Below are 22,953 nucleotides of genomic sequence, written 5' to 3' on the forward strand. Positions count from 1 at the left end.
TTAAAAGTCCTATAGAATTCTAAAAACAGTACATTCCATTATGGTGGAAAGGGGTTGTTTACATAATTTTCCATGTTTTAGCTCACAGAGTTGCTATAGTTTAAATGGTGTTACAGGGAGAACTTCTTACCCCATATACATGCATACACACTTTGAAATGGAAAGTTTCTATTTTTTTCCCTCTTGGCCTATTAAGATAAAGCATGTAAGAGATGCTTTATCTCTTACATGAAGAGAAACTATATCTCTTACATAAAAAACTGAAAAAAAAATTTCATGAGGAACAACTTAGAGTGTCATTGAGAGTTAAGGTCTTTTGTTAATGAATAATATAATTAACTCATGGTTATGTGTACAAATTGAGGAAAAACAAGCAGTTTTAGATAATATAAATCCAAGGATAACTAAAAATTCTCTTAAGTATTTTTCTCTATTAACTGGTACTGCTTTTTTGTTTTTTGTTTTTGGAGACAGGATCTTGCTCTGTTGTCCAGGCTGGAGTGTAGTGACACCATCATAGCTCACTGCAGCCTTGGCCTCCTGGGCTCAAGGGATCATCATCCTTCCCCAGCCTCCAGAGTAGCTGGGACTACAGTTGTGCACCACCGTGCTCAGCTAGTTTATTATTTTTGTAGAGATAAGGTCTCCCTGTTTGCCCCGGCTGATCTCGAACTCCTGGGCTCAAGCAGTCCTCCCACCTTGGCCTTCCAAGGTGCTGGGATTATTGTATGCTTGAGCCACCATGCCTGCCCTAACTGGTACTTTTGTTTAAAACCATTTATTAAGTGGTTGTGAAAATGTAAAGTGTTAAAAATTGCCACTAGTGACAGTTTTCTAAAAGCCTGTGAAAAATTTTTTTTTCATGATATTAAATCTTTTGTATTTCAGAATGAAACCCTTCTTTTAATAGCTTACTTGACAGAATGTTAGGTTTCTCGTCCATAGAAGAAAAACTGAGAGATGAAAAGAAATGCACACATAATTTTTTCATTTTCATGTATATAGCCCAAAAGAATAAATGTTGTTACTTAAAATTTGGCAATATTTAATCATTTAATTACAGTTAGAATAGAAAGAATGGGCCAGGTGTGGTGGCTCACACTTGTAATCCCAGCACTTTGGAAGGCTAGTCTGGGCAACATAGTGAGACCCCTGTCTCTACCAAAAAGAAAAAAAAAAGCTAGGCATTGATGCATGCACCTGTATTTCTAGCTACTCAGGAGGCTGAGGTGGGAAAATCACAGGAGCCCAGGAATTTGAGTTGCAGGGTACTGTGATCATGCCACTGCACTCCAGCCTATGTGACAACAGTGACACCCTGTCTCAAAAAAAAGAATACAGAGAATGATTTCTCTGAAATATTAGGAATAATAAAGCCAGAGCTTGCTTTTTGAAAAATCTTTTGAGGCCATAGCATACCAAAGCTGCTGAGTTTCTTTTAAAAAAAAAAAAATTACAGAGTATTTGTAATACCAAAAAAATGAAGTGTTTAGTATAATGTGCAATATGCATTTTATTATTTGGTAATTCTTTGAAAATTGGTAGTTCTGTTGACTTAAGAATTAAATTTTTGGAACAGATTTACTTTCCTAATTTTGTTTAGCTCAGGTGAATATAGTTGCTAAAAGTTGTATGTTATATTAATAAATGTATATCATTTGGTGCTAGAGAGAAAATGGCTCCAGACTTACAGAGTAGCGTAAGAGATCCAATTTATAGTTTATACTGTATTACTTAAGTTTATATTTATAAGTAATAGTTCATTGGTTAAAATTGTTTTTTTCTCTCAAATCTCTATCATGTTTATGGAACTGTAATTTGAGATTCAGTCTCTTCTTAAACAGGTCAGCGTGTGGCAAAATAATGTCTTTGGAATAAAAGTAGAATCTTCATCTTTGAACTAAGAAAAAACTAATTTGGATGTGAATTACTTAGGCATGGATATAACATATTTAGGAGATTATATTTTCAAAGAGATTTTACAAAAATACTGTGTATTTAGTGACTGCCCTTTGACACAGTGGGTTTTTTTTTGTTTGTTTGTTTTGCTTTTAAATGATAGTAAAATAAATGACTCTGTTTTTTTTTTTTCTTTTCTATCAATATGGACCAGATGCCTTAAGCCATAATATCTTCAGTTAGGCAGTTGAACCTGCCAAGTCTGAGAACTGTTTGGGAGCCATTCAAACTGTTGAGTGTTCTGATTCTGACTTGAGCCATGAAGGACAAAAAAATGTCCAGCCAAGTGAGAATTCTGTTTTTTTTCCTTTCCTTTTTTTTTTTTTTTGAGACAGTGTCTTGCTCTGTCACCCAGGCTGGAGTACAGTGGTGCTATCACAGGTCACTGCAGGCTCAACCTCCCCGGGCTCAAGTGACCCTCCCATCTCAGCCTTTCAAGTAGCTGGGAGGGACTACAGGCATATGCCACTATGCCTGGCTAATTTTATTTATTTATTTATTTATTTATTTTATTTTTTTATTTTGTAGAAACGGGGTTTCGTCATGTTGCTCAGGCTGGTCTTGAACTGGGCTCAAGCAATCCGCCCACCTTGGCCTCCCAAAGTGCTGGAAGTACAGAAATGAGCCACCGTGCCTGGCCAAGAATTCTGTGTGCTTGTTTACCCCTTCCAATATTTTGAGGAGAAAATGTAAAATTTTTTCCCTCGTAACAGCATTTGCAGTTTCTAGTCTCAGTGGTCTTGAATTACTAAAAGTCTGATGAGAGGAAGAGGAGAGAGAGAATGATGTTGATTATATCCTGTTTACTGAAGTTAAATGGATGTGTAAATGACAATGGGGTTGTACACATTTTCAACTGCTCTTTCCATGCCTGCAAAGGCTCCTCCTTGAGAGGGCCGATTACCTGTAATCTCAGTATTTGACAATGGGGATACTAAGATTCACACTGTTGAACCACGATTGCGCCTTTTTCTCCCCTCACTTGAGTTAATGTTTCACAATTGGTCTAAGCCCTTGGTCTAAGAAATTGAATATGTAGGAAGGGGCAGAGAAATGTGGGCAGATGCATTTAGTTCAGCCACCGTGCTCAGCTATTTAGAGGCACCAAAGCTAAATGTACTTTTTTTTTTTTTTTTGAAACAGTCTTACTCTGTAGCCTAGGCTGGAGTGCAGTGGCGTCATCTCGGCTTACTGCAGTCTCCTCCTCCCGGGTTCCCATTCAAGCAATTCTCCTGCCTCAGCCTTCCGAGTAGCTGGGATTACAGGCACACGCCACTATGCCCAGCTACGTTTTGTATTTTTAGTAGAGTTGAGGTTTCACTATGTTGGCCAGGCTGGTCTTGAACTCCTGGTTCAACTGGTCTTGATCCCCCCGCCTTGGTCTCCCGAAGTGCTAGGATTACAGGTGTGAGCCACTGTGCCCGGCCAGCTAAATTTGCTTGTAAAAGAGGTAGATGAAACATTTCTTCTGCTTAGCACCTCAGGCAATATGAAATTCGTATTTAGTAAACATTTATAAACTACTTACTATATGGGCATTATTCTAAGCCCTTCACAAATATTATAATAACTCATTTAATTTTCATAACAGCCTGATAAAATTCTTGATGAAACCTGTAAAAATATGTTAGTAATTTGGTACTTTGATAAATCTTAAAAGATTTGCTGTGGTTGTACAAAACTAAGCTGATTGTTCACAGAAAGACAGTACCTTTTTGCAGATACTTGATTTTAGTTTTCATATTTAAGCTGAAGATGATACAGTGAAAAGTTGTGGGGTATCAAAGCAGCAACTTAAGAAGCAACATCAGAAATCTTATTAGTTAAAATACTGTGTGGTTTGATTTTCACCCCTAGGTCTTTAAATATTTTGTTAGGGTTTTATTGCTAAAATAATACTGGAAACATTTATCAACATGTGTGTTTCATGGTATAACATGTATGCGCAAAATGCTGTTTTGTCTGTGCATTTCAAATTAGATGATATAAAGAAAATTAAATGTAAATGTTTCTCTCCTGTATCAAATTTCTCCTTTTGTTTTCTGATTCTTGTGTGGTAGTGTATTTACTCCTTTTTGGCCAGTTGAGCCCCAGAAAAAAGAAGAGCTTCAAGCAAGTACATGATGGCATGTTTAATTTTTTTCCCCTTTTAGCTTGCCTACATATTTTATGGTTTATAAAGTATGTATTGCAGCTCTGCCATGTTCATTTTGAAAATTCCATTTAAAAACCAAACTTGTAAGGACAAGTAAACAATCTCAAAAATTTTTTGTTGGATTTTGCATTTTCTTTATATAATAGGTGATTCTGAAATAATACCAAGATTTGGGCTTAGTCTTAATTGTTATGTAGAAGCTTTTAATACCCCTTTCAGATATAATATTTTCTATATTCAGATAGTACAGAGCAAACCAAAGTTATCAGATTATTATACTTTAAAAAAAATTTAAGTTCTTTCATCTCCCATTTCCAAATTACAAGTTTTTGTGTTTCAAGTATTTTTAATGTCAAACTAAATATTTTGTTGGAAATTATTTATCCTGATGCTTGTGTATAGTGTGTTTCCTGTTCTTAATATTTTATTTATACTAAGTTACATTTGGGTTTATTTCATCTGTTAGGGCTCAGCGTACTACAGCTGGGAAGCCAAGACTGGCCTAGCACCTATTTTTGTTTATCAGGTTTTATTGGAACACAGCCACACTCATTTGTTTAAGTGGTTGCTTTCATACTACAACAGCAGAGTTGTGTAGTTGTGACAGAGACCTTATGGTCTGCAAAGCCTAAAATACTTACTATCTGGCCCTTTACAGGAAAAGTTTGCGGACCCCTGCTTTAAATTGCAGAGGATTTAATTTTGGGCTTCGTCAGCCATTCCATAGAATATTTTGGTTTATATGAAGACAGTTCAGTATTGGTAGATTCATGAGTGAACCTTTATATAGGAAGGCAATTGAAATTTCCTTCAGTGATTTGTGAGTTGGTTAATAATGAATATGTAAGACTACCTCCCATAAAATTAAGGAATTAATGTCATTATTTGACAAACCAATTTTTTTGTGCCTGTTTCCTCAATTGTGAAAATTGGACTAAATAATCTTTAAGGTCTCTTTTTCTTCTGCAGTTCTAATACTAGTTCCTTGCACATTTTGTATTCATTTTGAAAAGTAATTTATAAGTATTAGTAACTAGAAGAACCTTTTATTCTGAAATTTTATTATTAAAAATAAAAAACACCCCCCAGAAAACAAGTTCAATGTGAGGAGTCAGAAGCTGTCATTTGTAAGTTAAGGCTAAATACAGATTCTGAATTTGAGGTGCTTTAAGGAAATGAAAAAAGAATATATGTATTTTGTGCATTAGTCTCTGCTTTATTCTTTAAATATTTTCAACATAATGCATTATGCATCTGTGATATTATTCTTTGGATTTTCAGTCTTTTCTGTGTTACATGAAAGAATATTCAGCTCTACAATTTGGGGAAATTGGTTGCTAGGTTGTTATTTTTCATGTTCAGCAAGACTGAAAATGAAGGTTTTTTTCTTTGGAGGCAGGGTCTCACCCTGTCACCCAGATGGAAGTGCAGTGGTGAAAATTAAGGCTTTTTTAATCTTAATAATTCTTACTAAAACACAGAAGGCAGATAAACCATATATTCCTTGCCATTCTACATTATTTTACTAGGATAAATATAAATTATTTGATAGTTACTTTATAATATTAGCTCCCTGTTATGAATTTTGAAGTCCTAGGGTTTGACACCAGTATAGTAATTCAAAAATAAGATTATACATTGAATATTGTGTTAGTTTGTTTTCTCTGTGGGCATTAGTGTTTAAGTAGTTACCTTCCCAAACTTTTCTATCTAGTTATATAACTGATATAATTTGTATCATGCATATTTAATTGGGTGCCTTAAGATGGTTTCCTAATTGAGAAATTTAGTATATTCACATAATAGGATATTATACAGCAATCAAATAAATGAACCATGGTTACACATAGTAATATGGATGAATGTTAACAATATTATATTGAATGAAAAGAGTATGTCCAAAAAGTTGATATAAAATGATACTCTTTTAAAAGTCAGTGACAACTAAAACCATTATTCATCTCAGGAATACATTAAAACAATAAAAACAAGGAAATAACAAACCCAGGCTTTAGGATAATAAAACTTTAGGTAGCAAGAGATGGGCTGGAGGAGGAGTAAATAGATGGAAGTTACTGTCTGTTAGTTTTCTAGTTCTTGTGTTCACAGATATTTATTATAAATATGTGATTTCAAAATTGGGCCATGCATGGACCAATGATGAGAGGATGTCATGAACAAAAGGATTGTAGTTAATCAAATTCATGTACCTGAGATCAGTTAAATTATAAAGATTTGTAAGAATTGGACATTTATATATTTATTTAAAGCTAATATTGACATATGACTTGGACAGTTGCCCTTGTATTCAAACATGTTAACATTTTGCTGTCTAATGTAAATATTTTAGCTTAAAAAATACCCACTGGCAAGTCTAATGGTATTATATTTAGCAACTATTTTGATGCCACTTGATAGTTTTATATAGGTATCATTTTACAGTAAATCTCATATATTCTTGTCTGTGAAACTTTGCTTCCTCTATATAGGAGTTTCACAACCTGCAGTAAATATGCACATGACACAGTCAGTGAGAATGTTCCTTATATTAGTGAAACCCAAAGGGTGATGTTTGTGTCTCCTTTTTGTGGAAGTTTACTTGCCCTTCTATATTCATTTTTTGGTAATGTTTCATTGCAGATATGTAGAGACTTTGTTCAGTCTTAACTTGCTCTTTGTAATAATAGTGTTGAATTAGATGAAATCTTTCTGTTTTGAGTAGGTCTTACCAGCAGTGTCTTAAGTGCCTAGTTCCTTTTTGTTCATAAATGATGATCTGGTTTAATACTGCAGAGCATTTTAAGCTAAGCATTTTGAGAACAGCTTCTGCCTTTCTTTTTCTTGTGGCAGCGTGTTGCTAAAGCGCTTACAGAGACACTGGTACATCAAACAGGGCTTTCCCTTTATTTTCTTACATTGCTGTAATTTTTGTTTGTTTGTTGTTTTTACCAAAGCATTTTGCTCAGAATCACTTAATGCATGCGTGTATTCAAACATGAGTATCCATTTTTCACCAGTTGGTTATGGTAGCAGCACTCAGCCTTATCTAGTTTCAGAATCTATGCTCCACTTGATTGCTGTTGATATATGTTTATTTTGTTTGTATATAGGTCCTATGCACAGTCAGTTGGAATCCCTGAGTGACTCTTGGGCTCGCCTGAAACATAGCAGAGACTGGTTATGCAACTCCTCCTATTCCTTTGAGTCTGATTTTGATCTTACCAAGTCTTTGGGAGTTCACACTTTGATTGAAAATGTTGTAAGCTTTGTGAGTGGAGATGTGGGGAATGCCCCAGGTTTTAAAGAGCCAGAGGAAAGTATGTCTACAAGTCCCCAGGCCTCCATCATTGCAATGGAACAGCAGCAGTTAAGGGCAGAAGTAAGTCTTTGATATTTACTCCTTATGAGAGCTCTGGAAGCTTAAACTGAACCATTGAATGTATAGTTCTAGGGAAAAACTTTCTTTTTCTTCTATTTCTTGCCTTCACCTTTCCTCTACCTGAGCTTTTAAACATAACTTTCTTAACTAGAACAGCACATTATTTTGTTTGAACTAGACAAAAGTGCATTTTAAAATTGTCATCTTTCAGAACAGTATACTCAGAAGTCTTCACATGTCTCCTAGAAACTAGGGTGAGACTGGTTGATGACAATAGGTCATCAGAGCCGTTTTTTTTTTTCTTTTTTTTGGAGATGGAGTTTAGCTCTTGTTGCCCAGGCTATAGTGCAATGGCGAGATCTTGGCTAACTGGAACCTCTGCCTCCCGGGTTCAAGCGATTATCTTACCTCAGCCTCCCGAGTAGCAGAGATTATAGGTGTGTGCTACCATGCTTGGCTAAATTTTTTGTATTATTAGTAGAGATGAAGTTTCACCACCGTGACCAGGCTGGTCTCGATCTCCTGACCTCAGGTGATCCACTTGCCTTGGCCTCCCAAAGTACTGAGATTACAGGCCTCCTGAGCCACCGCTCCTGGCCCTGAGCCTTCATTTTTGACCCATTTGTCTCAGTTTAAATTAGACACCTGCTTTAGATTAGAACCTCACAGAAATAATTGCTGCAATCAAGTCCCACTAATGAATGCTAAAATGAGTAAGCAAAACTTGAAAGAGACATGAGATGTTTGCATAGCCTTAAAGTTTCTCCCCCCAAATATTTATTAATTATTGTGGTTTTAACATGTCCACAATTCTTTCATAGTTCTCCCTGCGGGAAGTGGAGATTAATTCTTTGCTCCTTGAGGGTGGGCTGGACTTAGTGGCTTGCTTCTAACAAATAGGCTATGGGAAGGAGATAAAATTGTAACTTTACATTGCAGAAACCTGGCAGGTATCGCCTTAACTAAATGATTAAGATTGGCTGGGCACGATGGCTCACGCCTGTAATCCCAGCACTTTGGGAGGCTGAGATGGGTGGATCACCTGAGGTCAGGAGTTTGAGACCAGCCTGGTCAACATAGTGAAACCCTGTCTCTGCTAAAAATACAAAAATTAGCTGGGTGTGGTGGCAGACACCTGTAATCCCAGCTACTTGGGAGGCTGAGGTGGGAGAATAACTTGAACCCAGGAGGCAGAGGTTGCTGTGAGCCGAGATCGTGCCACTGCACTCCAGCCTGGACAAGAGTGAAACTCCATCTCAAAAAAATAAAAAAAATAAAGATTAGCATCACCAGTATTGGTGATGTGTGCATGTTGAAATCGTGTACCCTTGATATAGTATGATGAGAACACTTTATGTGGTATTCTTCCCCCAAATCCATAATTCCCGTGTAATCATGAGAAAAAAAATCAGACAACCCAAAATTTGGGGACATGTACAAAATACCTGAACAGCTCTTCCAGAGTGTCAAGGTTGTGAAAAATAAGGAAAGACAGAATCTGTCACAGGGTAGGAGAGACTGAAAAGTCATGGCAACTAAATGCAATGCAGTATATAGGATTAGCTCCTGGAACAGGAAATGAACATTATGGAAAAACTAAAATCCAAACAAAGTATTTTAACTAATACTGTTTTACTTTAGGTTTAGTTAATAGTATTATACCAATAGTATTATACCAATGTTAATACAAGAACTCTCTGTGCCATCTTTACAACTTTACAACTTTTCTGTATATTTAAAATTATTTCAAAATAATGTTTTAGAAGAAGAAGGATAAGCTGATCAGCTACAGTGATGGGGAGTGTCTTCCTAGGGAAAATAGGGGCAGAAGTTCAAGAAAACCACAGATAAATAGTTCAGAAGTATTTCTCATTCCTAGGCTGAAGAGTATTCATTCTATGTAAACTTAATTAAGAAAGCAATAGCAGTGCTACCTTATAGTTTTGAAACCTTCACGTACATCTCCTTATGAGCTTCACAGTAGCTGTGTGAATAGATTAGATAAGGTATTATTAGTCTTATTTTATATATGAGGAAACAAATTCAGTAAGTTAAGAGACTTTCCCAAGGCCACACAGTAAGATAAAAGAGTCTGTCCTTGAAACTATGTCTCCTACATCCAAAGCTACTACTTTTCCTATTGTACTCTAACCTTTTTTATTCTGAAGTATGTTTATAGAATTTTTAGAAATATCTTCATAAAAAGTAATAATAAAATAAATGTTTATCGTAGAATAGATTCATATGAAATGTCAGAATTTTCTAAGTGTTAAAAATACTGTCTTTGGCATCCAGAGTTTCTTTGAGTCTGAGTTCAATGAAGAACTCTAAAATATGTTTTTTTCCTCAAGCTTCGTTTAGAGGCACTTCATCAGATCCTCGTTCTATTGTCTGGGATGGAAGAAAAAGGTAGCATCTCACTGGCAGGAAGCAGGTTGAGTTCAGGCTTCCAGTCATCCACACTACTCACATCTGTGAGGCTGCAGTTCCTAGCAGGGTGTTTTGGTTTAGGCACTGTTGGACACACAGGATCCAAGGGAGAAAGTGGTCGATTGCATCACTATCAGGTAGGTGACACCTTGCAGTATATACAGATTTTAACTGTCATTTTACAAAGCCACTTTAATAATGTGAAGCTTTTTGGTATTTATAATTTAGTTTAAAAATACAAAGACTTTAAATTTTTAAGATAGCTCATTGGTTTCATTTCCTAAATATTGTGGTTGAGATTAGGTGAGCCATGGTACTATTGTACTATTGTAGATTATTTGCTGGCTCAGTTTTATTATCCAGTTTGGATGGGAATGGATCCATAGGATAGGGATTGGAGTTTGGGAGGATGGGTTTCAAGAGCTTACATTTTAGATTTGATCATTTACCTCGTTTGTGTGATTCCTTTGATAACTTAGGGAAAAAAAAGTGTTAATATGTCTTTCATATTTAGGCAGGAAAAACTGCTTTGTGAGGAAATAGAAAGATTATACAGACTCGGCTGGGTGCAATGGGTCACACCTGTAATCCTAGCACTTTGGGAGGCTGAGGTGGTCGGATCACCTGAGGTCAGGAGTTCAGGACCAGCCTGGCCAACATGGCGAAACCTCGTCTCTACTAAAAATGCAAAAAATTAGCTGGGCGTGGTGGCAGGTGCCTGTAATCTGAGCTACGCAGGAGGCTGAGGCAGGGAGAATTGCTTGAACCCGCGAGGTGGAGGTTGCAGTGAGCCAAGATTGCGTCACTACACTCCAGCCTGGGCAACAGAGCGAGACTCCATCTCAAAAAAAAAAAAAAAAAAAAAAAAAAAGATTATGCAGACTCAAGAATTATCAAGCATTTAAAATTAAATTTGGAGGCTGGGCATGGTGGCTCACACCTGTAATCCCAACCCTTTGGGAGGCCGAGGCTGTTGGATTGCTTGAGCTCAGGAGTTTAAGACCAGCCTGGACAATATGGCTAACCCCTGTCTCTACAGAAAATACAAAAAATTAGCCGAGTGTGGTGGTATGTGCCTGTAGTCCCAGCTACTTGGGAGGCTGAGATGGGAGGATTGCTTGAGCCTGGGAGGTGGAAATTGCAGTGAGCCAGGATTGCACCACTGCACCCCAGCATGGGTGATACAGTGAGACCCTGCCTCAAAAAAGAAAAAAAAAATTATTATATACTTTTATATAGTGAAATATAGTAAATAATTAAAAACCATCATAAGGCTCTAGCATAGACTAGAAATAAAATGTTATTACTTCTTTTTGCAAGCAGGTATTATTGTTGCTAATAGAAAAAGTAAATCTTTATGTGTAATTCAGGATGGGATCAGAGCAGCTAAAAGAAATATTCAGATTGAAATCCAGGTAGCTGTGCATAAAATTTATCAACAGTTGTCTGCTACCCTGGAAAGAGCCCTGCAAGCAAACAAGCATCACATTGGTAAGTAAACTGTCCCTGCAAATACGCAGTGTAGGTTACATTTTACCCTGAGGTTATGGTACTAGTTACGTTCTATGTTTTGTGTTTAACGTTAGTAGATAAACCTATAGGTAAAGAATAAATAATTAAAAATAGTGTTTCATGTTATTAATATTTTAGAAAATGATTCATTTTAATATTTTGTTTACTGAAAGGAAGATTCTTAACTGTCTCTTTGTCTTTTAGAAGCCCAGCAACGTCTCCTTCTGGTTACGGTTTTTGCCCTAAGTGTTCATTATCAACCAGTAGATGTTTCTTTGGCAATTTCCACTGGTCTGCTAAACGTATTGTCACAGTTGTGTGGCACAGACACCATGCTAGGACAGCCCCTGCAGTTGTTGCCAAAGACGGGTGTTTCCCAGCTTAGCACAGCTTTGAAAGTGGCCAGTACAAGGTTGCTCCAGATTCTAGCCATCACTACTGGGTAAGTATGGTAGATGTCTTTGTAGAACTGTATGAGGCCTGGTCTTCCTCCATTTTAGAATCCCCCCTTTCCCTCTATTCTGCTTTATGTATTTAAGTACTATGTTTGCCCTTCTGTGTTTTTGCCGCTTATTTTTTTCTTTTATTTCACGTAGGACCTATGCAGATAAACTGAGTCCCAAAGTAGTTCAATCCTTGTTGGATCTACTCTGTAGTCAGTTGAAGAATTTATTGTCCCAAACTGGTGTACTTCATATGGCCTCTTTTGGAGAAGGGGAGCAAGAAGAGGGTGAAGAAGAAGAAAAAAAAGTTGACTCCAGTGGAGAAACTGAGAAGAAAGATTTCAGAGGTAATGTAAGCCTCTTTCTCTGTCTTTACTTACAAGCATTTATTAAATCCCCATTGTGTGCATATGATTAGAATGTAGAGTTACTCTTAAGAACTATGACGGGATTTTTATTTGTTTATTTACAAATCCCTTTTCTCTTCACATATATATGGTTTAGATGAGCTTCTGACCAAACATCCTCTCCTTAGAGTCTGTTACCCCTGATGTTGTGACCATACTGCCCATTCTCTAGGTTCAACCTTTCCTTGGCTGTCTGGGCTCTGAGACCTAGATTTTAGATGACTGATTTTCCCCAGGTTGTATTTTGCCTAGGGGGAAACTCAGATATTTTCTTATCGTTTGTTCCTGACAAGCCATCTCTAACCTTGATCCTGACAAGCCATCTCTAACCTAAGTCCTGACCTAAATTTTCCCCCAGGCCAGGTGCACTGGCTCATACCTGTAATCCCAACATTTTGGGAGGCCGAGGCGGGTGGATTGCTTGAGCCCAGGAGTTCAAGGTCAACCTGGGCAACATGGTGGAACCCCATCTCTACTAAAAAAAAAAAATGAGCCTGGCATGGTGACCCATGCCTGTAGTGCCAGCTACTCGGGAGGCCAAAGCACGAGAATCGCTTGAACCCAGAAGGTGGAGGTTGCAGTGAGCTGATATCACACCACTGCACTTTAGCCTGGATGACAGAGCAGGACCCTGTCTCAAAAAAAAACAAAAAAACAAAAAAACAAAAATTCCCCCAGCACCAAGGGTTTTGGTATCTGTTTGTTTTCTGGGTTTTTTTTGGTTTTTTTTTGAGACAGTCTCACCCTGTCACCCAGGCTAGAGTGCAGTGCCGTGATCTGGGCTCACTGCAGCCTCTGCCTGCCAGATTCAAGCGATTGTCCTGCCTCAGCCACCCGAGTAGCTGGGGCTGCAAGCATGTGCCACCACACCCAGCTAATTTTTGTATTTTTATTAGAGACAGGGTTTTGCTATATTGGCCAGGCTGGTCTTGAACTCCTGATCTCAAGTGATCCGCCGGCCTCAACCTCCCAAAGTGCTGGGATTACAGTTGTGAGCCATTGCGCCTGGCCTGATACTTGGGAACTGGATTATAATTAGGAGGAGCTCGACTTCTTCCTAGGCTGTTCTGTTCTCTAGTCACCAATAATTCTTTATTTTACTTAGTCATCATAATCATAGCATATTCATTTTCATTCTACAGAGATGTAAAAGATGTTTCACGTTTAGGCTTTATTTTCTGACCTTTCTCCATTCTGTTCTTTAAGTTTTCAGAATTCAGTAGCTGACAATCTAAGATTTTGAGTTAGATTTGTGCTTACTGTGGTTTCCATGTAAATTATGTGATATAAGACTATTTCTTGTTGGCTCTTGGTTGTAACTTAAACTTGTCTCTTCACTGTAGCTGCTCTTAGGAAACAACACGCAGCCGAACTCCATCTAGGGGATTTTTTAGTTTTTCTTCGCAGAGTTGTATCTTCAAAAGCGATTCAGTCAAAAATGGCTTCCCCAAAGTGGACAGAAGTGCTTCTAAATATAGCGTCTCAGAAATGTTCTTCAGGTATATGTCCTTTGCCTTTGTCTTAGAATATTTGTAGATATTACTTGTGTTTTATTAAGATAATGCCAGACTTTAGCAACACTCTATGAGTAACCTTGCTTTGAAGACTTTTCTTTCTTATTTTCTGTGTACCTATTTGATCAAAAGAAAACTCTAATTTCAGAAGTAAAAATTGGTAGAAAATAAATAATGTAGCTCTGGAGAAGATCATGGAATTTATCTAGAGAACTTCATCCTCTTTGTTCAGATTACAAAACTAAGAGTAAGGAGAGAACATCCTGTTTAATATGATATTTTAGCACAGATTCTGACCTTGCTTCTTGGATTATCAGGATGCAGATCTGAATTTGTACAGTCTCTCTTAACATGTTGTGGTTTCTGTTGCCTTGATTGTGACTTTTGATTGTTTGATATTTATCACAGTTCTATAGAATAAGCTTAATCCCTGGTCCTTACCCTAAAAGGTCTGCTTACATAGATTACAGTCAGTCCTTTCCTGTTCTCTTTTGCTAAAATTGTGGTAAAATGTACATAACATAAAATTTACCATTTTAATCATTTAAATGTACAATTTAGTGACATTAAGCTTACTCACAATATTATACAACAATCACTGGCATCCATTTCCAGAACTTTTCATAATCTCTAGTCTGTTTTAAGTATTCCAAAACATAATGTAAATCTTCTATGGCACATGGTATTTTGTATGTTTACATACTCAATATACTTTTTTTCTTAATTAGTATAACTTACAACTGCTCCTTTTTTTTTCCTTTAATAAGGTAAGGCTAATATTAAGTTTTAAGAAGATAAAGAAAAAACAGATATTCATTTATTTTCAACTGATCTTATTACAGTTATATGTATTTTTAATTACATATTTATGTATCAATATCCTATTTTCTACCTTGGATTACTTCATTTATTTATTTATTTTTTCTTATTTTGAGACAGAGGCGCTCTGTGTTGCCCAGGCTGGAGTGTAGTGGTGTGATCTCAACTCACTGCAACCTCTCACTTCTGGGCTCAAGCGATCCTCCCGCCTCAGCCTCCAAAGTAGCTGGGATCGCAGGCATGCACCACCACTCCCAGCTAATTTTTGTATTTTTAGTAAAGGCAGGGTTTCGCCATGTTGGCCAGGCTGGTCTTGAACTCCTAGCCTTAAGTGATCTGCCCGCTTCAGCCTCCCAAAGTGCTGAGATTACAGGCATAGGTCACCATGCCCGGCCCTTGGCTTACTTTAGAAAAGTACAATCTCTTTACTGCCCGTTAACCCTAACAATCCCTGTGAGACAGTCAGTGCATGGACGGTGATAGGCAATGAGAGGGAATAATAAGCATGAGCTTTGGAGATTAACAGACCTGTTTAAAACTCTACCTCTATGAACTTGTGTGGCTTTGGTCAAGTTACATAACTTTTCTGAGCCTCATTTTTCTCAACAGTAAAATGGGGCTGTAGTTCAGTTTGTGAGGATTAATAGAATATATGTGTGTGAAAAGGGTAGCATAGCATAGTATCTGGCACAGATACTTTTTTACAATGCTTTTTCCATTATGTATACAGAAAAACTGAGACATAAACATGAATGTATTCCTACACATTCATGGGTACAGGATGGATCCAGAATTCTTGTGATAATAGTTTGAAATCAAGTTTGTTCCACCCATAAATGTTGAGCAGCCTCAGGAATTTTTTTCCCAGAAGTTCATTTTAACTTTGAATTTAAGTCACATTGATAATAAGAAAATGTCTTTTCCCCTCCAGGTATTCCTCTGGTTGGTAACTTAAGAACAAGGCTCCTTGCACTTCATGTCCTTGAAGCTGTGCTGCCAGCTTGTGAATCTGGTGTAGAAGATGATCAAATGGCCCAGGTTTTTATTTTTAAAGTTATTAGAAGATGTTTTCCATATTTGCAAAATGATTCACCCAAATCTGTACTTAACAGTCTCTTCAGTTGTAAATGTGTCTTTTATTCAATAGCATAACGTTTACGTTTAGGACTGCTTTCTTTGTTATTTCACCCCCAAGGAGAGAGCAAAAAATAAGTTATGGGGTGTGAGAAGTAGAGGGATAGAGAATACTCTGCAAGCTCAGAAGGAAAGAAAAATCTGGAATTTCTTACTAGGTTTGGACCTCTATAGGAGGAAATATGTGAGAGTGTTTGTCCTAACTAGAGGTCTAAATAGTAAGGCAAAATGGGACCCACTTTCTTATGAGTTAATATTTCTTTTTTTTTTGAGATGGAGTCTTGCTCTATCGCCCAGCCTGGAATGGGTGCAGTGGCGCGATCTCAGCTCACTTCAGCCTCCGCCTCCTGGGTTCAAGTGATTCTCCTGCCTCAGCCTCCAAGTAGCTGGGACTACAGGCACATGCTACCATGCCTGGCTAATTTTTGTACTTTTAGTAGAGATGGGATTTCACCATGTTGGCCTGGCTGGTCTCAAACTCCCAACCTCAGGCGATCCACCCGCCTCAGCTTCCCAAAGTGCTTGGGATTACAGGCGTGAGCCACTGTGCCTGGCTTCTAATGGGTTACTACTTCTAAAAAGTGATATTTAACTTATAACCACTAAAAGTAGCTGTTGAACACTGGTATAATCAAACTTCGCATGTGACTTAATATTACAGTTAACATGATACAGCTTTTCTAAAAATACTTAAAGTACTTTTTACAAATTTTATCCTTTTTTCTTCAATAAAATAGATTGTTGAGCGCTTATTTTCCCTTCTATCCGATTGTATGTGGGAGACACCCATTGCTCAGGCCAAACATGCTATTCAGATAAAGGAAAAAGAACAACAAATAAAACTACAGGTAATTGGTTTTTCCTAAAAGGTGTTTCTCAACAGCATAAGTGAATATTCTGTCATTTGTCTTTGAATGCCTGTTCCTCTAAGGCACCTTGTTCTATCATTTATTCCATCTCCTCTCTCAGTATTCTGTCTCCCTCTCCACTGATTCCCTCCCCTCAGCTTATAACCATGCTTAACTCATTTCTCCTCTCCTGAATCACATTTTTATCTGTGAAGCCTTCTCTGTCTTCTCCCTTGTCCTGCACTACTAAGCTTCTTAGAAGAGTAATCTGCATGTTTCAGTCACTTTGTTTCAGTCACTTTCTTCTTATCTCTTCAACCCGACCATTTATCTTCTATCAAAATGCAAAATTAAACAACAAAATAAGTGTTTGTTGCTAAATATAGTGTATCCTTTTTTTTTCCACTTCTTACTTTACTTCTGGAAACTCTAGCCTTCTGTTATTTTCAAAGCGCTTTCTCCTGGATCTCCTTATATTCTCTGCCAATCCTGATTCCTTTTGAAAGCAACTCTTTTTTGGTGCCACTTTTACCTTGCCTTCATCCCAAAATGTTGGTGTCCCACAGAGTTTGATCCTTAGCTTTTCCAGCAGTCTCATCCATATCCAAAGCAGGGGACCAATCAAAGCATGTTGATGCTTTGATTTATGGTTTTAAAAAATCACTCTGCAGTGTCTTCCAAACTTAAATGCTAGCCTGGGTGTCTCCCCCTCAAACCCTTCCCCCCGCCCCTTTTTTTGTCCCATTTCTGATCGAAAGCACCACCATTCACCTAGTTTCCCAAACCCAAGTTCCTGGGAATTTTAGATTATCCTAATGTCCCCATGCATGTAGTCACTAGCCTCCATTGATTTATAGCTTGTGAATTCATCTCTCCATTTAACTTAATTCCTATCTTGGTTTTTATGATTCCACACTTTTCCTGGTTCTCCTTCTACTTTGATGGAATGAGCTGTTCTCATTTTCCTTTATAAGTTCTTCTTCTTCTATTCAATCTACGTGTTGGGTTAATCCCCATTCCTTCTCAAAGACACCTTATTCAGACTCATATGCCCATTTCTTATTCAGACTCATTAATCCCCATTTCTTCTCAAAGAAATGTTATTCAGACTCATTTAAGACTTGATTCCCAAGTTTTAAATTCAAGTTCTGGCATTTCTCCTGAATTCTACACTTATATCCCCATCTTCTACTAGTCTTATCACTTAAATGTCTAATAGGCATCTCATACTCAGTATGTCAAAAATGGCGCCCTTAGTTTAATCACATTCTGTTTCTTCCCCCAGGCTTTCCCGGCCTCCTAGTGAGTTACTCAAGTGAAAAACCTAGGAGTCATCTTGATTCCTCACCCCCATTTCTCCATCCATACAATCTCTAGATTCTGTTGGCTTGTCTTTAAAATGTAACTTGAATTTGCCTACCTCCTCATCTCTTCTGTCATCACCCTATTCCTAGCCATTATCGTCTCTGGCCTGAACTATGCAGTAACCTCCTAACTGTTCTCTCTGCTTCCATTGTTATGCCCTAAAGTCCATTCTCTACACAGGGTCCAGAATGATTTTTTAAAATTGTAAATCAGAGCATGGTGGTCCCCTGCTTAAAATACTCCAATGGTTTCTCATCATTCTTGGGATAATATCTAGGGTTCTTTGTCCTCTCCCCTTTGCTCACTATAGTCTAAGCAACTTGCCTTCTTCTTCTTGTATTTCTTGAATACAGTAATCCTGCTCATTCCTTAGGGCTTTAAACTGGCTATTACCTCTAGATGTTTCTTAGAAATTTCTTGTCATTCAGGTCTCAATTATTGCATCCTCAGAGAGTCCTTCCCTAATCAATCTAGAGAGTTGCCACACACTGTTTGTCATGTCACCTGCTTTAATTTCAACATATCACTTAATCTTTGTATGATCTTATTTTTTTTTTTTCTCTCTCTCTTCCAAAATAAGTTCTATGAGAGCAGAGACCTAATACCCTGCTGATTATGGAGGACCTGAGATACCTGGCAGAGAATAGATGCTTAATAAATGCACATTGAATGAATGAATTCAGGCCCTCACAATTTTTTTTTTTTTTTTTTTTTTTTTTGAGACAGAGTCTTGCTCTGTCACCCAGGCTGGAGTGCAGTGGCACGATCTCGGCTCACTGCAACCTCTACCTTCTGGGTTCAAGTGATTCTTCTGTCTCAGCCTCCTGAGTAGCTAGGATTACAGGTATCCACTACCACACTTGACTAATTTTTGTATTTTTAGTAGAGACAGGGTTTCACCTTATTGACCAGGCTGATCTCAAACTCCTGACCTTGTGCTCTTTCCGCTTTTGCCTCTCGAAGTGCTGGGATTACAGGCGTGAGCCACCACACCGGGCCCCCTTACGATTTCTTACCTGAACTTGCAGCTGATTAGTCAGTCTCTCTGCCTTCATCCTATATACCCTTGGTAAAATGATATTTATAAAGCACAGATGTGATCAGAGATCTCCTATATACATCATTCTGTATGGGCTTCCCTAATGTCAGTAGAGTAAAATTCAAACAAGGACACACAAGGTTTTCCGTGATTTGATTTCTTCTTCTCTCTCTGGACTTGTTTTCAGCCAGTTTCGTCTTCCAGTCATTACATACTGCTTGTCTTTAAATCACTGAACTCTGTTGTACCTCTCTGCCTTGGAACATGCTGTACACACTGCCTCTTAAAATGCCTCTCTCCTTTGACCAGCTGCTTACTGCCTTCTCATCATTCAGGACTCAACTTAGAAGTCACCTCCTTTTGAACATTACCTTGTCCTTCTCAAGCGTGGTTAGACACACTTTTATGTTTCTACTATACCTATTATGTAATTTTGGTTATTCTCCCACTGTAATACTAGCATTATGTATTTGTCTTCTGTCCACTAGTGACCTTAAGCTCTTTATGGGAAGGGACCATGCTCTATTTATCATTGTGTTCCTGTAGGCCTGCACAGTAACTGATTCATAGTAGATACATAATAAATATTTGTGGAATAAAACCAAGGAGCCTCAGAATGTATCTTACCTGAGATGTGGGTTACTCCAAAATACTGACCCAGCTTCTTTTCTGGTAGAAGCAGGGCGAGTTGGAAGAAGAAGATGAGAATCTTCCTATCCAAGAAGTATCCTTTGACCCAGAGAAAGCTCAGTGTTGCCTAGTGGAGAACGGACAGATTTTAACTCATGGCAGTGGAGGGAAAGGATATGGATTGGCATCTACAGGAGTAACTTCTGGGTGCTATCAGTGGAAGGTATGTAGAAAATCTAAGTAATTTTTAGCATTTTGTCTTTTAGTCCTTTTTTCCCCCAGGTTCTTATAATAAATGTGTAGAAAGACTGAAAAAAAAAATCATGATATGTAAATGTTCTATTATTATGTAAGATAATATAAATGGAAACCAAGTGAAGGATATACAGGAACTCTGTGCTATTTTCGTAACCCTTATAATTCTAAAGTTATCTCAAAAAAATTTTTTTTTGTTTTTTTGTTTGTTTGTTTGTTTGTTTTTTTGAGACGGAGTCTGGCTCTGTCACCCAGGCTGGAGTGCAGTGGCCGGATCTCAGCTCACTGCAAGCTCCACCTCCCGGGTTTACGCCATTCTTCTGCCTCAGCCTCCCGAGTAGCTGAGACTACAGGCGCCCGCCACCTCGCCCGGCTAGTTTTTTGTATTCTTTAGTAGAGACGGTGTTTCACCATGTTAGCCAGGATGGTCTCGATCTCCTGACCTCGTGATCCGCCCGTCTCGGCCTCCCAAAGTGCTGGATTACAGGCCTGAGCCACCGCGCCCGCCCAAAAAATTTTTTTAATGGATGTTTAAAATCATGCTGTAGCCCTCCCATAAGGAGTCACACAGAACACATTTTCCTCTACCAATGAAAATGAAGCAACGTGTGTGATGTTTTTGTCTAGGAAAGCCCGTTAGAGATTCAGTGCCCACAGTTTTTATAGGGAACTGTTCATATTGGTGCCCTCTGCCTGACATGTACTAAAATTTTAGATTCCCAGAAGGAAAGCTAGTATTTAGCATAAACCATATTGTTCGTACAATCTAGATACAATAAGCCAGCCTGTATCAGTTGGGTAAAATTTTTATCAGTATAGGGGACTGTTTACCAGTCAAGTTCCCCCATGCCAGCCAAGGGCCAACATTGCAAGCAGGCATTTCTAAGGATAGTAGTCTCTGTTGTGTTAACTCCTCCTTTTGCACAGTCTACTCCTTTATCTCTTGGGCATAGTGTATATACAGTAAAACTATCAATAGGACCCCATGCAGCAGGATAAGACAGACCAGTAATATTGACTTCGCTTATGCCTTTTAACGGTCCTAGACTTAGCCAGTTACAACAGATCTCATTAACCAACAGGTCTATCTTAAAAAGCCATGTGGCTTCATTCTTAAGCTTTTGTCTTAACTTTTAAAATGTAGATTAGGCATCATTTTAGCACAGGACAACTCTGGCCAGTCCAGGACTGAGGTATTATCATGATAAGGTGCACACACAAGAAATATAATCCCTTAGGGCATATGTATTGTCCTTGGAAAAAAAGAGTTTATAATTATTAGGGCATCACTAATCAGAACATATAATAGGCAGCACAGGTTAACATGACACCAATGTCACCTGCCCCCATAGGGCCTCCCACTCTGTGCTCCCAGTTCAGTCTGAATAATTAAGTTGAGTCTTGGTTTCAGAGGGACCATCTGAAAGCAGTCAGTTTTAAAGGATTTTGTTTTCTGTGACATCATTCCTATCTCAAGAGTGTGGATGACATCTCGAGGTGTTCTGTGGAAATTGCGGGAACTGGAGCCACCCACTGTTGTCTTTTGATAGACTTGACAAATTTGATGAGAAGCTCAGCAGTCAGTTTGAATTTAAAGTGCTCACAGCAGCTTTTAAGACAAAATAGTTTTGTTTTCTTTTGTTTGTTTTTGTTGAGATGGAGTCTCAGTCTGTCGTCCAGGCTGGAGTGCAGTGGTGGTCTGATCTTGGCTCACTGCAACCTCTGCCTCCCGGGTTCAAGCGATTCTCCTGCCTCAGCCTCCCAAGTAGCTGGGACTGCAGGCACCTGCCACCACGCCTGGCTAATTTTTTGTATTTTTAGTACAGACAGGGTTTTGCCATGTTGGCCAGGCTGATCTCAAACTCCTGACCTTGGCTTCCGAAAGTGCTGAGATTACAGGTGTGAGCCACCACACCTGGCCCAATAGATTTTTTTTCCCCCTAGAAGATAGAGAACTTTTAGGAACAGTTCTGAAAAACAGATCATTAATGCCCTCCCTACTCCTCCATATTTTCCCAAGTCTTGAGTTTTTGTTTTTTCTCTGTATGAAATTGAGTGTCCCATTTAGTAATTACAACTTTAAATTTTTTAATTTTTAAAAATCATTTTTTATTTTTATTTAGACCTTTTATCTAGAAGGATTGGATGCAAGAAGAAGAGTTTTCATACAAAAACATTTGCATATACAACTTAACCAGAAAGGTTAGGAATTGGCCAGGACAAAATTTCAGTTACAGTTTATTTTTTTCAAAATAGGTTTATAAAACTTTCTGCGTCTTTCATCCTAATCATTTATCCAGTGAGCAGTCTGGAAAAGATGAGTTTCTTTCTGGAAACAGTTTTATTTAATAAACTGCCTTATTGGTATGTGTTATCAGGAGAAAAGTGAGGGATGCAGAGTCAAATGATCAGTCCCTTGTTGCAGACTGCAACTATTCTAGAAAGCTTAACATGTTGGGATGTCACCTAGGGGGTGTTGAGAGTACAATCTCTTAAAGAGTGGATGGAAGTATATTGCTCCCAGAAAACAAGCTCTTTTCATGGATACCTGCAAGAGACCTGGACAGTCCAGCCAGCATCCAAGATGTTTTTCAGACTTTGTGGCCCCACAGAGGGGGAGTGTTCCAAATCCACAACAGTCCCAGATATTGAGTTGTGTTCATTCAGCTCGTGCCTGCTTTTAGCTGAGCACAACTCACTTTGGGTTGAAATAACCTAGAGCACACAGTGTCAGGTTTTAGCTTAGAGTCAGGTCCAGGCAATTAGAATGTGTGAGTTCAGGATTCCAAGCCATCAGCTTTTTGGGGCAGCAGTTAAATCTAGACGGAGCCAGTTATGGGGGCATGTGCCTGTAGTACCAGTACTTGGAAGGCAGAGGCTGGAGGATTGCTTGAGCCCAGGATTTTGAAGCCACTGTGAGCTCTTGTTTACACCACTGCATGCCAGCTTGAGTAACAGAAGGAGACCCCATCTCTTAAAAACAAAAACAAACCCTAGATGGTGTAGGACCTGACAATAGTGTTTTAAGTCCAGCCTTGTAAACAAGGCTTTTCTAAGCTCTGTT

The 22,953-nt window shown here is 38.3% G+C and overlaps 1 protein-coding gene and 1 long non-coding RNA gene across 12 annotated transcripts in view; one reads left to right on the forward strand and one right to left on the reverse strand.

Annotated features, from left to right (window-relative positions):
* LOC139364454 (uncharacterized) overlaps nt 1-19,763 on the reverse strand; it is a 114,714-nt gene extending 94,951 nt beyond the window's left edge. Inside the window, exons 1-2 of the long non-coding RNA XR_011626451.1 lie at nt 19,632-19,763; nt 9,428-9,477 (exon numbers count right to left, since the gene is read on the reverse strand). This is a non-coding gene — a long non-coding RNA (uncharacterized lncRNA). The remainder of the gene's footprint in view (nt 1-9,427; nt 9,478-19,631) is intronic.
* LOC105488799 (HECT and RLD domain containing E3 ubiquitin protein ligase family member 1) overlaps nt 1-22,953 on the forward strand; it is a 223,402-nt gene that overhangs the window by 128,335 nt on the left and 72,114 nt on the right. For 7 of the 11 annotated variants that reach the window (XM_011753240.3, XM_011753230.3, XM_011753281.3 and 4 more), the window contains exons 26-35: nt 4,020-4,085; nt 7,225-7,493; nt 9,845-10,060; nt 11,294-11,414; nt 11,640-11,877; nt 12,032-12,225; nt 13,629-13,784; nt 15,550-15,656; nt 16,490-16,600; nt 19,681-19,857. In XM_011753240.3, the coding sequence (XP_011751542.2) occupies nt 4,020-4,085; nt 7,225-7,493; nt 9,845-10,060; nt 11,294-11,414; nt 11,640-11,877; nt 12,032-12,225; nt 13,629-13,784; nt 15,550-15,656; nt 16,490-16,600; nt 19,681-19,857 (1,655 nt within the window). The remainder of the gene's footprint in view (nt 1-4,019; nt 4,086-7,224; nt 7,494-9,844; nt 10,061-11,293; nt 11,415-11,639; nt 11,878-12,031; nt 12,226-13,628; nt 13,785-15,549; nt 15,657-16,489; nt 16,601-19,680; nt 19,858-22,953) is intronic. The other 4 variants (XM_011753288.3, XM_011753296.3, XM_011753305.3 and 1 more) reach the window with 2 other exon arrangements.

This window comes from Macaca nemestrina, chromosome 7, assembly GCF_043159975.1.
Source record: "Macaca nemestrina isolate mMacNem1 chromosome 7, mMacNem.hap1, whole genome shotgun sequence".
Taxonomy (NCBI): Eukaryota; Metazoa; Chordata; class Mammalia; order Primates; family Cercopithecidae; genus Macaca; species Macaca nemestrina.